This window comes from Triticum dicoccoides, chromosome 7A, assembly GCF_002162155.2.
Source record: "Triticum dicoccoides isolate Atlit2015 ecotype Zavitan chromosome 7A, WEW_v2.0, whole genome shotgun sequence".
NCBI classification, from domain to species: domain Eukaryota; kingdom Viridiplantae; phylum Streptophyta; class Magnoliopsida; order Poales; family Poaceae; genus Triticum; species Triticum dicoccoides.
In genome coordinates this window covers 285,284,820-285,298,836 of record NC_041392.1, presented here as the reverse complement: position 1 = coordinate 285,298,836, position 14,017 = coordinate 285,284,820, and the positions used below count along the sequence as shown (strand labels likewise).

The 14,017-nt window shown below is 49.3% G+C and overlaps 1 protein-coding gene and 1 pseudogene across 1 annotated transcript; both read left to right on the top strand.

The window, feature by feature from the left end:
• The first annotated feature begins 415 nt into the window (after positions 1-415).
• On the top strand, positions 416-2,026 carry LOC119331210 (annotated as a pseudogene).
• A 2,302-nt stretch (positions 2,027-4,328) lies between these two features.
• LOC119329600 (RHOMBOID-like protein 2) lies at positions 4,329-13,738 on the top strand. Its single transcript, XM_037602664.1, has 5 exons — positions 4,329-4,805; positions 11,439-11,602; positions 12,659-12,825; positions 12,989-13,236; positions 13,361-13,738. Exons 1-5 carry the CDS (start codon positions 4,525-4,527, stop codon positions 13,470-13,472), a joined length of 972 nt encoding a protein of 323 aa, XP_037458561.1. The 5' UTR covers positions 4,329-4,524; the 3' UTR covers positions 13,473-13,738.
• Positions 13,739-14,017: the final 279 nt, after the last annotated feature.

The following is a 14,017-nucleotide window of genomic DNA, read 5'->3' as shown; positions in this document are numbered from 1 at the left end:
CTGGCCCAATGGCAAGTGCGTCCTATTTCCAATTAAGCCAGCTGAGTTCGAAACTCCCCTCCTACCTAACAACGAATGTTAAGGGAGGGAACTTCCCCCTCTAACCTCGTTTATTTTTCTTGCCTCAACATTCGTCAAAGGGGATTGAATACTCGGGTGCCTTCGTTGGCCACTAAGCATTTTGCAGAAGAAACGAATAGATTTACGTTGGAGAGGAGTTACAAGTAGCACCAAACAATAATAAAAGCGCTCAATTGCGCTCATCTTTCATTTTGGAGGAGGTTACGTTTATATTTGCATGAAGTCTTCAATTCATGGAATATCGACGCTCATGTATGTAACGGTGTACATATAAGATACGAAGATCCCTGCAGACACTAGGCGGTTCTGAAGTCTGAACTTCCAATCCCAACAGCCATGGCTACAGTCCTCATGGTCCCCTTGATGCTGTACCTGCTCGCGGTGCTTGCCGGCCGCCATGTTCACTGCAAGAGCACTGGGGCCGCCGCCGACGGCCTTTATGACGTTACAGAGTACGGAGCGGCGCCGAGCAGAAAAGACAACAAAGACGTGAGTGCGTTGCTGCAGACTGGACTCGCTGCTTCCTGTGTTTTCCGTTCGTTTCTGAACCCATGTGTCGTGTTCCCGTGTCACCACTCACCACCACTGACTTTCCAGGCATTCTTGGCGGCATGGCGCGCCGCGTGCAGCTCCACGGCCGGCAACGCGACGCTGCTGATCCCCGAGGGCACCTTCGCCGTCGGCGCCGTGGAGTTCTCGGGCCCGTGCAAGAGCGGTGGCGCGCCCGTCGTGGTGATCGACGGCGTGCTACGGCCGTGCACGGGTGGATGCCACCTAACGGATGATGACTGGATCACGTTCAGCGCCCTGAGCAACCTCCTCGTCACCGGCGCCGGTACCCTAGACGGCCAGGGCGGCGCTCGGACTAACAATGCCAAAACGACGGTGATCACGCCGGCCGCCAATACTGAATCGATCAAATTTGTGTCATTTCCATTTTACTGAACGAGACGGTGAGGTGATTTTGCCCGCCATTGTGCAGACTCTGGAGCTGGACGGCGTGACGAACTCGACCGTGAGGGGCCTGCGGTTCGTGGATAGCCGGGGCTTCCACTTGAGCTTCCACCGCAGCAGCCGCGTCACGGCGGAGGGCCTCCGCATCCACGCCCCCGCGTCCAGCCGGAACACGGACGGCATCCACGTCGGCTGCTCGAGCCACGTCCGCATCGCCGACTCGGTCATCGGCACGGGCGACGACTGCGTGTCCGTCGGCCCCGGCTCCTCGGACGTGGTGGTCACCGGCATCATCTGCGGCCCGGGCCACGGCATCAGCGTGGGCAGCCTGGGGAGGAAGGAGGGGGAGGAGGACGTGCGCGGGCTGGTGGTCCGGAACTGCACCGTGCGCGGCACCACCAACGGGCTGCGCATCAAGACGTGGCCCGGGTCGCCGCCGGGGCGGGCCTCCAACATCACCTTCGAGGACATCATCATGGCCGACGTGTCCAACCCCATCCTCGTCGACCAGCGGTACTGCCCCCACGGCCGTTGCTTCGACGTCGACAAGCCGTCGCGGGTGCAGATCAGCGATGTGACCTTCAGGAGGATCCAGGGGACGTCGAGCAGCAAGGTGGCGGTGCAGCTGCGGTGCAGCGAGGAGCAGCCGTGCAGCGGGGTGCGCCTGGACGGCATCAACCTCCGCTGCGGCGACCAGCCGTGCCACGCGCAGTTCGCCAACGTGCGGGGGGGCGCCCGCCTTGGAGGCGCAGGCGCCCAGCCTGTGGGTTCAAGAAGCTCACGGACTGCCATCGGACGCTGAATAACCAAACCATTCTTCTCTGATCGACAAGAAGAGTTCACACGGTTTTACGCTTGCAGGCGTCGAGCGCTGTAGGGGCGCTTCTTTTTGGGACTACACGTTAGTAGTATGCAGGACCTATCGGGTTTGCTTGAGAATTGCTTGATTTTGGTTTAAAGTTTGAAGATGAATTTTTGCAGGATGATAATAATCAGGTTAATTTCGAGCTGAAAATTTGCATACAAGCAGTATAGTTTCTTTCTTTTGTTGGAATTCAGAAATCAAGCAGTACCAACTTGATGAAAAGATCACGGCCATGAATTCCTTGTGATACAGCACGACAAGTAAAGCTTCGGTGTGTTAAAAAAAAGACAAATAAGCTTGGGGACCAACAGGAGGAGATTGCGATGGAGAACCGGCTGCATGCCTGTAGCTGTAGCGACACTGCACCAGTCATGTGCATGGTTCCGCGGTTCCGGTCGATCGGCCATCGACGGCGCTCGCTGGAAGCACAAAGACGCGCGAACTGCCGAATCCGTCGGTGCACATATGCCACCACCCGGACACGAATCGACTCAACGGCCACCAGAGGACACGCGCTCACTTTCAATCGCTAACAACGTTCGCGTCGATCATGTCATGAAGGCTGTAAGAGCAACTCCAACGGGCCGATCCAAATGGACGACGTTTTTGTTCGTTTTTTTGTTCGTTTGGATCGGTCGTCCGCCCGCCGTCCGTTCTTTTTTAGTTTTGGGTCGGCAGTGCGCCCAACAGGCCGACCCATTTTATGACCGCGCGTGTTTAACATTATGTCGTCGCCCTGGTTTTGGCGCTCTAGCGCGCGGGAAAGGCTCGCGCGCGGGGTAGCGGCCTAGCGCGCGCTGGTTTTGGCGCTCCAGCGCGCGGGAAAGGTTCGCGCGCGCGCCGCGGCCTGCGCTCGCCATAAAGAAGGCGCTCCCTCCACATTCTGTCGGCCGCCCCACTCTCGCCGCCTCTACGCCATCATGTCGATTCGCCGCCTGGGCGCTTCGGATTTTCGCGGAGTCCGCGTGCGCCGCTCCGGCAGCTTCTCCGCCGAGATCTGGTTTCGCGAGAAATGTCTCGTCCTCGGCACCTTCGACACCGCAGAGGAGGCAGCCCGCGCGCATGACGCGGCGGCGTGGCGCCTCCTAAGGCCTCGTCGGGATATGAATATGAATTTTCCCAACGTGTCGAGCCAGCGGGCGCAGGATCTGGCGCCTCTCCCGCGGCTTTTCACCGACGAGGATCGTCGTGTCCACCGGAGGCGGCAGCGTCGCCTCGCCATCGTAGAGAAGGACGTGGAAGCCTTGATGGTGTGGCGCGGAGGCTTCCCGCAGGACATCGTTGACGAGCGCCAATTCTACAAGCAATTGAGATCGGAGAGGGACGCGAGGAGGAGGGAGCGAGCTGCCTATCGGGAGGACAAGCGTTCGCGGAAGCAGGCAGCTCAATTGAAACTGAAACTACGAGAAACGGCGGGTTGGGACTTTAAAGACGAGGCGTATGCTGACGCCTACATTGAGACATCGGAGGAAGACATTACTGAGTCGGAGTCAGAAATCGACGAGTAGTGCTCTTTTCTTTTTATTTGTGTACGCTAGAATTATCTATGTATCCATTTTTATCTGAAAAATGGTCGACGGCGTCGGCGACGTAGCAAGCGGGCGAGGGTGTGCCACCGACCAGCGGGCCCGGTAAGAAAAAAGGACGAGCGCGCGCGTCCGTCTTGTGTCCGCGTCGACGCAAATCAGGCTCAAAAATGAACTGGGATTGGGGCGGCAAGCGGACGAAAGCAGACGCACGGCCGTTTGGATCGGCACGTTGGGCCAATCTTTTTGTCCGCGTCAACCCAAACGAACGGCCGCGGATAAAATAGGTCGCCCCATTGAAGCTGCTCTAAGCCTGTAAATAAAGCTATAGAATCCAAGGGGAAGGAGCAGCTTTTTCTGGATCAAGTAGCGGGAGCTCGGCATCCCCGTCAAATCTCTGCTGTTTATTGCTTATTAAAGAAAATAGCCAACCTAGTTGAGCTCTGTGTGAGTTAGTTGAGCTCTGTACCTACATATACGTGTAAGCATTGTAATCAATGAAAGCAAGTGTTGCACAAAACCCCTCTCTCCTGTCCTCGCTCTGGTTCTGACAAGAGCAAATGTGCAAAACGTGAGCTGAGGATGCGTGCCGTCTCGCACATCCTGTATTACGAACGTCACACATTTTGATGCGTATTCCATTAGAAAGATTGCGTACCGTCCAGTTCAGATCAGCTCTCTGATGTTGCCTCCCAAGGATAAGCATTACTAGCTGCATAACCGTCCAGTTTACAGTAGCTTGCTAGCTAACCAATCCTTAACCCGAGACTGTCGCCGGCACGTCCGCGCCGCGCCACGGCCCACGGTCCCGACGCGCCAGACGCCAGTCTCACGGCCACACTGAGTCACTGACTGTCGGCGCGGCGGCCACCTCACCTCACTCTCCACCATTTATCACCCCCCTCCTCGCTTCCAAGCCAAGCCGCGCGCGACGCCAACCACCTTCCACTACTCCTACACTCCCACACACTACAGCTCGTACGTCGCCGCTTCCCCTCCCCCGGCCCGCGGCCGCTGCTATAACTACAGGCCACGGAGCGCCAGCGAGGGGGGCAGCCCTAGCTAGCTAGACCAGACTTCGCGCGCGCGTTAGGGACCATGGCGAGCGGCAGCGGCAGCGGCGAGGGGAAGGCGGGCAGGGCGGGCGCGGGGTACCAGCAGTACGGCACCGGCTACGACGAGCGCCAGTGGTGGCCGTGGCTCGTGCCCACCGTGCTCGGCGCCTGCGTCTCGGTCTTCGCCGTCGAGATGTACCTCAACGACTGCCCCCGCCACGGGAGCCCCCTCGGCGGCGACGCGCGCTGCGTCGCCGGCTTCCTCCGCCAGTTCTCCTTCCAGCCGCTGCGCGAGAACCCGCTCCTCGGCCCCTCTTCGGCCACGTAAGTCTCACACTCACACTCACCTCATGATTAATATTACAGTTTAATTTCGAAATCAAAAGTGGGGGATCTTGTCAGTGGAGTACTTGCAGCACAAGTTGGGGGTTTCTGCTGTGTTTACTGTGGGATTTGAAGCGAAATGAAAATGGGGGGATTGCAGTTTGGCTGGATATCTGTGTCACCGCTAGTCAAAGTTAGAGGTGCACTCGTCGCAATTTTTAGTTGCTAGTCTGGAAATGGGGGAGATTGGGCAATATTGACTAATTAGATCTGCATTACTACTGGTAAACAGTAGGTGATTTAGTTGTGGAGCAATGCAAAATATACCTGCAACAATTCGATTTTACAAAGGTACTCTCTCCGTCTGGGTTTATTAGGCCTCTCAGCATTACAAGCATGTCCCTTTTTATAATGCCTCGCTTTGAAAAGGTGCATGTATGTAACCATTTCATTGGCTGCATTGAAAACTATTGTTGTTGGTGTCATGGCCGGGAAATTAATACACCTCATGTGTGCTTTTTCATTGGCTGCATGCATGTGAGAGAGTGCATTGGAAGTGGAATGAAAGAATTAATGTGAGCAAATTACTATGTGTCTTGATATAAGAGAAATTGTCTTTAGGCCTAATAAACCCGGACAGAGGGAGTATCTTTTGCTTATTTGTTTGACGGAAAACAGTAGCTGATTTAACTAGTACTTCAAATTATATGGTACAGAGAGTTAGCAAGGTATCTTTTATTATCTAGCATTCGTTTTCTCGTGGATACGCCACTTACTGGCAAATTAAAATCATAGCTATATCCCTCAAAATAATCATATCTATGGTAGGTACACTGCAATATCTATGTTGACTACATTGACTTTCATAATTATATTGCCTCTGCAATCTAAGATAGTGTTAGGCGTGGACTTCTTCTCTTCTCTCATTGGACCGGAACAAAAAAATGTTGTTTTATCCGTTGTACTTTATTAATTCTATCACATGTGGCCTGCTATACACATATGTTATGTTACTTACATGAACATCAGATCAGCTGGCATATCTATCTTTTTCTGTTGTAATGTGATTTCATTATATATACAAATATCATGGTGTCCTGCGCAAACTAGTAAACGTCTTTAATCATCTTTAATGTTTTGAACTTGCATAAGTATGCACTAATATGCTACTTATAACAACATTAGACCGTGATCAGAAGTATTGTTTATGTGTGAATTTAATCAGTACACCGATTGTTTTTTTTTCGAAAAGGGGGGACTCCCCGGCCTCTGCACCAGAACGATGCATACGGCCACCTTTATAAATAAGCAAATAGGTTCAACAAGGTCTTATAGTCTGAAACAAAAGTAACGGCAAGCTCACAAAGAGCCACAACGCCAAAAACACAAAAGCCAATAGGCCTCAACCGGCTAGCATAACAAAGATAGGAAAACTAATCCCCTATCCTATTACATGACCGCCATCCAAACCGGTTGAAGATATCCCGTGCTACCATCTCCCACCGGACAGATCCAGTAACCAAACGCTCCCTGGCCTACATCGGAGTGAGTAACGACCACATACGGATCAACGCAGTGGCTCGGAATATAATCTGCAAAAAATGAATATTTGTTGTTCTGTTAAAAGCCAAATCATTTCTGCAGTTCCAAATTGTCCACAATAAAGCACATACTCCTACGCGAATGTGTCTAGCTGTTTCGGACTCTATCCCAACAAGCCACGTTCCAAATAACGTACTGACAGAATTCGGAGGAGTAATGTTAAAGGCAATGTGCACCGTCTACCACAAAACTTTGGCCAACGGGCAATCAAAAAAAAGGTGTTTGATAGTTTCATCCCGATCACAGAAACTACACCTAGTAGATCCTGTCCAGTTGCGCTTTACCAAGTTATCCTTTGTTAATATGACTTGTTTATGTACAAACCACATAAACACTTTAATTTTCAAAGGAACTTTGACTTTCCAAACATATTCGGAACTAGGAATGGCGCTAGAGTTGATGATATCCATATACATCGATTTAACTGTGAACTCTCCAGACCTAGTAAGCTTCCAGCACAACTGATCGGGCTGTTGAGATAGCTGAACCTCCATAAGTCTACTCACTAAATGAAGCCACGCTTCCCATCGGTTGCCAACAAGCGTCCTCCTAAAATGAATATTAAGGGGGATGGACTGCAGTATCGTTGCAACATAAGCATCACGTCGTTGAACAATACTATATAAGGACGAATACTGAAGCGCCAGCGGCGTCTCTCCAAGCCAGGTATCCTCCCAGAAACGTGTGGTAGTGCCATTACCGATTATAAACTTTGCCCTATTGAAGAAGGCTGCTTTGACTCTCATGAGGCCCTTCCAAAAAGGCGAGTCCGTCGGTCTCACTGTCACCTGGGACAAAGTTTTGGACTGCAGATACTTACTTCGGAGAATCTGCGCCCACGTGGCATCAGTCTCAACTGATAACTTATACAACCACTTACTGAGAAGACATTTGTTTTTGACTTCAAGATTCCCAATGCCAAGGCCCCCCTGGTCCTTTGGTCACAAATGATATCCCATTTGGCGAGTCTGTATTTTCTTTTTAGTTCATCGCTCTGCCAAAACAGAACAACTCGCTTTTATGAAAGTTAATCTTCAACCCGGTCAATTGTTCAAATAAGCATAACACCAGCTTCATATTTCTCGCTTTTGCCAAGTCGTGCTCCATAAAGATGATCGTATCATCAGCGTACTGTAGGATAGACACACCTCCATCAACTAGATGAGGCACCAAGCCACCCACCTGACCAGCCTCCTTTGCCCTACCTATCAAAATTGCCAACATATCAACCACAATGTTGAACAAAATAGGAGACATTGGATCACCTTGTCTCGGGCCCTTGTGTGTCTAGAAATAATGACCTATGTCATCATTCACTTTAATTCTAACACTCCCTTTTTGCGTGAAAGATTCTACCTGGCGTCGCCAGGCTTCATCAAAACCCTTCATGCGTAAGGCCTGTTGAAGGAAAGGCCATTTGACTTTATCGTACGCTTTCTCGAAATCCACCTTGAAAACAACTCGTGGAGCGTTCCATGAAGGACCACAACCCCTTCTAGGATGTTTCTGTCCGGCATGAAAGTAGTTTGGGAATGCTGCACCACAGAATGCGCAATCTGCGTGAGCCTATTAGTCCCGACCTTGGTAAAGATTTTGAAACTAACATTAAGAAGACAGATGGGCCTGAATTGCTCAATTTTCACAACCTCTGTTTTCTTAGGAAGCAGGGTTATCATTCCAAAATTCAGTTGAAATAGCTGAAGCTGTCCAGAGAATAAATCATGGAACAACGGCAACAAATCCCACTTAATAATATGCCAACACTTTTTATAGAACTTCGCCGGAAATCCATCCAGACCGGGAGCCTTATTATTTTTCATCTGCGAGATGGCCTCAAACACCTCTTTCTCGGAAAAAGGAGCAGCCAAAATATCATTCTCAACAGCAGTAAGTTGAGGAACATCCTCAATCCTAGACTCATCCAGAGAAACACAGTTATCCTCTGGAGGCCCAAACAGCTGCTTGTAATACTCGGTTATGTATAATTTTAGGTTCTCCTGTCCTAAAATCGTTCCTTCATCTTGTTCAAGCTGAAAGATCCTCTTCTTTCTGTGTTTGCCATTGGCGATCATGTGAAAGAATTGAGTGTTCGCGTCCCCTTGGACAACTCGTCGGACCTTGGCCCGCAGCACCCACTTTAATTCCTCTTCACGAAGAAGCTCTTTCAATCTCATCTCCGCGTCAAGCTTGGCATGAAGCTCCGAGGCCAGCAGAACCGTGGATTCGGCTTTTACATCTAGGGACTGAATAAGGGTAAGGAGCCTTTTCTTTTTGACCTTGTAAATCCCACTAATATGCTTAGCCCACCCACGTAGGAAACTTCTCAAGTGCCTGATCTTATTCTGCCAACGCTCAAGCGCAGTCCTGCCTCCAGCATCCTTAGCCCATTCCCTGGCTACGAGATCAAAGAAGCCGTCTCATTCAAACCAAGCTAGCTCGAACGAAAACGACTTTTTGTTTCCCAAATGGGTAGCCTCACCGGTGTCTACAAATAAAGGCGTGTGGTCAGAAATACCACGGGAAAGTGCCTGAACTGTTACGAAGGGAAACTTCTGTTCCCATTCGACGCTAGCTAGTACTCGATACAGCTTTTCAAACGTTGGATTTGGCAATGCGTTAGCCCAGGTAAATTTTCTTCCCGAAAGCTCTATCTCTCGCAGATCCAAGCTTTCAATGATGGTATTAAACATAAACGACCATCTCCCTTCGAAATTATCATTGTTCTTCTCCTCACGCCTTCTAATAATATTGAAATCACCCCCCACCAGGATTGGAAGCTGCTCAGAACCGCAAATCCGAACCAGATCAGCCAAGAACTCAGGTTTGAGTTCGGGCTGTGCGGCACCATATACCGCCACCAGAGCCCAATTAAACCCATCGGCCTTCGACCGCACCCGAAAATTAACTGCAAAGTCTCCCATCACCACACTTCGGACTTCGAGCGAATCGCATCTAACTCTGAGTAAGATCCCACCCGATCTTCCTCTCGGCGGCAGACAATGCGAATCAAAATCAATACCTCTCGATAAAGTATTGAGAAACTGTCTACCAGTTTCCGACAATGCGATAAAGTCTAGCCTATGCTCGATAGACGCCTCTGCAAGAAACCTTCTTTTAGCCAAGTCTTTCAGACCTCTGCTATTCCAAAAGATTCCTTTCATATTTCATCATGAAATTTTTTAGCAGTACGGATCCTAGCACTCCTACGCACTGCTGAAACCGGGTAAATCTTCCGCTTCCACTTGCGTTTAGGCTTGTTCTGACCCTCCAGCCGGTCCTCATAACCAGGCTCAGTGGACCTAACCACGACAGCCTCAGAGGTGTCATCCTCCTCCTCAGACTCAGCGAGGGGTGGTAGAAGATCCGCACAAAAATTATCGAGCACCCTGACCCCCAAAGCATCAATGTCGGAGTCATTCATGGGTTTAACCGCTGCTAAGTTCCGAATCATCTTCAAAGCCCGCTCCGCCTCTAAATCCAGGATATCATTAACGGAATTTGAAATTTCACTATCATTACTACCTAGTGAAACTCCTAATTGGTTTGCATTATTAATAATCTCCTCATTAGAAAAATGCAAAATGGAATTAGAGGTATTAACCGACATACCAGTAGTGACCTCAACGTCACGAAGCTTGGCCGCCCTCATGGCGCACCGCTGCTGTATGTCATCAACCTCCGGATGATCCTGGAGACGGCAGCTCAACCGTCGCCCCACAGAGACCGGATCCGGAATCCCTCCAAACGCAATAACCTCCTCCCGAGTGACCCTGCTCGGGGTGGGGCCTCTTGCCTCACCCCTAACACGCAGCCGGTCGGCCTCCGTCGACGAAACAGCAGGAACGCTTGAAAGCGGCGGCGGGGAGCTCCACGGCGCCGCCGATGTCGACCGCGCACCGCGGCAAAGAGTCGGAGACGAACCGGGGGAGGGGAATGCATGGGCCGCCTGCCCATACTCCCCACCCATCCCGGCCCTCTGGCAAGAGGGGCTCGCCGGCGCCACAAGAGGAGCGGCCACCCTAGGCGCCCCAGGGGAAGAGGGCGCTGAGGCCACCTGCCCCGAGCCCCCTCCAGAAGGCGGAGCCGCCACCTGCAGCTCTGGCAACGCGAGAGGAGAAGAGGGTGCCGGGGCCACCTGCCCCGGACCCCCTCCCGAAGGTAAGACCTCCACCACCGAAACCGCGTCCTCAGGAGAAGCAATGCGCTGAGCAGGAAAGGGAGTGGCCACCTGCCTAGACTCCTCCTCTCCCCTGACCGAGGTCGGCGAGCCCCCGAGAATGGGACTCTCAGCATCCTCAAAATCTAAGGTAGGTAACGTGTGCTCAAAAACATCGTCAGACTTTATCCGGTCACTCCAAAGTCTCGGGGGCGCAGAAGCAGGCTCAAAAGATCCAAATCTCAGAGAGTTCATAGGCACTGAAGAGGGTGGTGCCGTCCCATGGGCTACTTGCCGCGCCCCACAAAACTAAAAGCAGTGCGCATATCTCTAGTTTCTTTTCTTCCTTCCTTTGTCTAACCTGACATCCTATCAAATTCCAAAAAGCGCACGCTTTTTGAATTCCGTTTAGATATGCGCACTGCTTTTAGTTTTGTTTAGGGTATGCACAGCGTTTTCATTTTTTTCCGTGAGTACATGATTTCAGGCACACACAAATTGCTTGCACACATAATTCTTCACGTCCTGGACAATGATAAAAGGCCCATGGTCCATCAAGCTGTAATTTTGTATGTGCCACCATGTTTAAAAAGTGCAAGTCCACATAATCTGAGTGCAATTATGAAGATCTGGTTGTGTTACATTATTCTATTGGATAAATGGATGGATGATTTTCTTTTTGGTGAGAATTTCAGAAATATTTCTTTTTTCTGTTGTATTGTGCTTTTAATATATTATACTAATTGATAGATAGCATGGCATCCGGAATCAGGGATACATTGGTTAGGATTGGCATGGTATAGTTTTGTTCATCTTGAAAATGTTGGAAATAAAGGGACTCAATGTCCTAAAGAAGTGCATACCCCATATTGCAGTTTGGAGAAGATGGGAGCTCTTGACTGGGCCAAAGTTGTTCATCAACACCAATGGTGGCGCCTATTCAGCTGTATCTGGCTCCATGCTGGCCTAATTCACTTGATTGTCAACATGATGAGCTTGCTATTCATAGGAATCCGCCTTGAACAGCAATTTGGCTTTGGTAAGCTTCACTGAAGTACTGAATTGGTCCATTTTTACATTTTCGCCGCATGTCAATCTTTCTTAATTGAGATACCTTGGTTGACTGTCATCTGCTTCTAACACTAGTCTTATACTCCCTCCATTTCTTTTTACTCTGCATATAAAATTTGGTCAAAGTCAAACTGGATAAAGTTTGACCAAATTTATATTTAAAAATATGAATATCTACAATACTAAAACTATATAGTATGAACATATGTTTCATGGTGCATCTGATAATATTGATTTCATATTGTGAATGTTTATATTTTTTAATATAAAGTTAGTCAAACTCTACAAAGGTGAGGGAGTATCAGATGCACCATGAGCAGCACCCAATGTTTATATCTAAAGGCTCTTATATTTCTTTACAGAGGGAGTAGTTGCTAAATTATTTTTATAGAAGGGGTTTCCTCGATTTGTATTGATACGAAACAAACCACCCAAAAGTGATCAACAACATCATATTAGCCTTGCAGACTACTTTGGGGCTTTTCATGCCCATCAAACACGTTACTACACAACATGCTGTCCTGAAACTATGCTAAGCAAAACGCCTCTAAACATATATGCCCTGCCACCTCATCCTGCCGTCAATCTTGGTATACATGGTGACCAGCTGCTCCAAGCATTGACGTTGGTTGCAATTTGCTCCAGTAGTCTTGCCCAGCGCCTGGGAGTTCCTTTGATAAATATTTTCAGAAGGAAAGGAGTTGTGGAGATATTTACAGAGATCTGGTTCTAAGGCCTGGGGACCAAATTTCCTTTGATATATATATATACATGTAAATTTCCCAGCATTACTGCACAAAGGCCATTGGTTTCACAAATCTGATAAAGATTTGGCTTCCTGGTCTTTATTTGAAAACAATGAACAGTGATCATGTCTACAAAGGGTCAATGATCTTTTTAGAATTGTTTCTTTTCCTTATGTCGACGTGTTTCATTAATGTGGATTTGCGCATAGGTTGTATTTACCTTTGTGTTACCACGGAGTAAATTCCTGTGCACTGACTTCAGTTTTCGCACTTGCAAGTCCGCATTGGGATCATCTACCTGCTATCTGGCTTTGGTGGAAGTGTGCTATCTGCACTGTTCTTACGTAATCACTACATATCTGTCGGTGCCTCTGGAGCTTTGTTTGGTCTACTTGGCTGTATGCTCTCTGAGCTTATTATGAACTGGACCATTTATTCCAACAAGGTCAGCAGAATAGAGATACTAGTATAATACTCCCTCCGTATCAAAATATAAGACGTTTCTTGACGCTGTCATAGTGTCACAAAAAACCGTCTTATATATTGATATGGAGGGAGTACTTTGTTGCACTGCTTCGATGCAAGTTTGAGCTGGTTTTCTCTTGCAGGCAGCAGCCATCACAACTCTTCTGTTCATAATTGCAATCAATCTGGCGATCGGGATACTACCGCATGCTGATAATTTTGCGCATATTGGTGGGTTCGTATCCGGGTTCCTTTTCGGGTTTGTGCTGCTGGCAAGGCCTCAATTTGGTTGGATGGAACGGCATGAGCTGCCCCAGACCGATCAACCCCCAAAGTACAAGACGTACCAGTATGTTCTGTGGGGCGCGGCACTGCTCTTGCTGCTGGTTGGGTAAGTCTCTCCACTCTATCCCAAGACATGACAAACTACTAGGAAGGTGTAGTCCAGATGTTCACTTTGTTGTAGCAAGACTTTACTACTAGTTGAAACCTGACGGAGGTGACTTGTGGTGCAGGTATGTGGTCGGCATGGCGATGCTCTTCAAGGGAAAGAACGGCAACGACGGCTGCCACTGGTGCCGGTACCTCAACTGCGTGCCCTCGTCCAGGTGGAAGTGCAGCACTTAGACATGGTTCGGTTCCCCCCGTTCGGCGTTTCTCCGAAATGCATCAACTCCCGGAGAACCATTTTTATGCTTGTGTGTTTATACAGATACCAACATCAGAGGCTTGTGCCTCGCAGAGCTGAATCCCTCCTTTATCTTGCGTGACGATGTAATTTTACTTCGTGCCTGTTGGCCTCGGCATGATTCTGCGCCGACCGTACCTCCAGATTTTTGTCATGGTATATGCTGAATTTTTTTGTTAAAAAAAATCCTCGCAAGCAATTCATCAAGGGAAAGGACACGTCACACGTGTGATGTGTCTGCAGTCCATCATGTGAGCAACGGATCTATCGTGGTTTCACATAGAGAAAAATTCCCCATAGGTCACAAAACTTGAGATGGCTGACACTTAAGTACCATTACTTCAAAATACTCGAAATATAGTCCATCTACTTGCGCAGGGGGTTCACTTTGGTCCGTATATATGATTGGAGCTACGTATTTGCTGACTTGGCCGAGTCAGCCGTTGCCAGTTGTGCTTTGACTGCCACTTGTGCAGCACCTGTC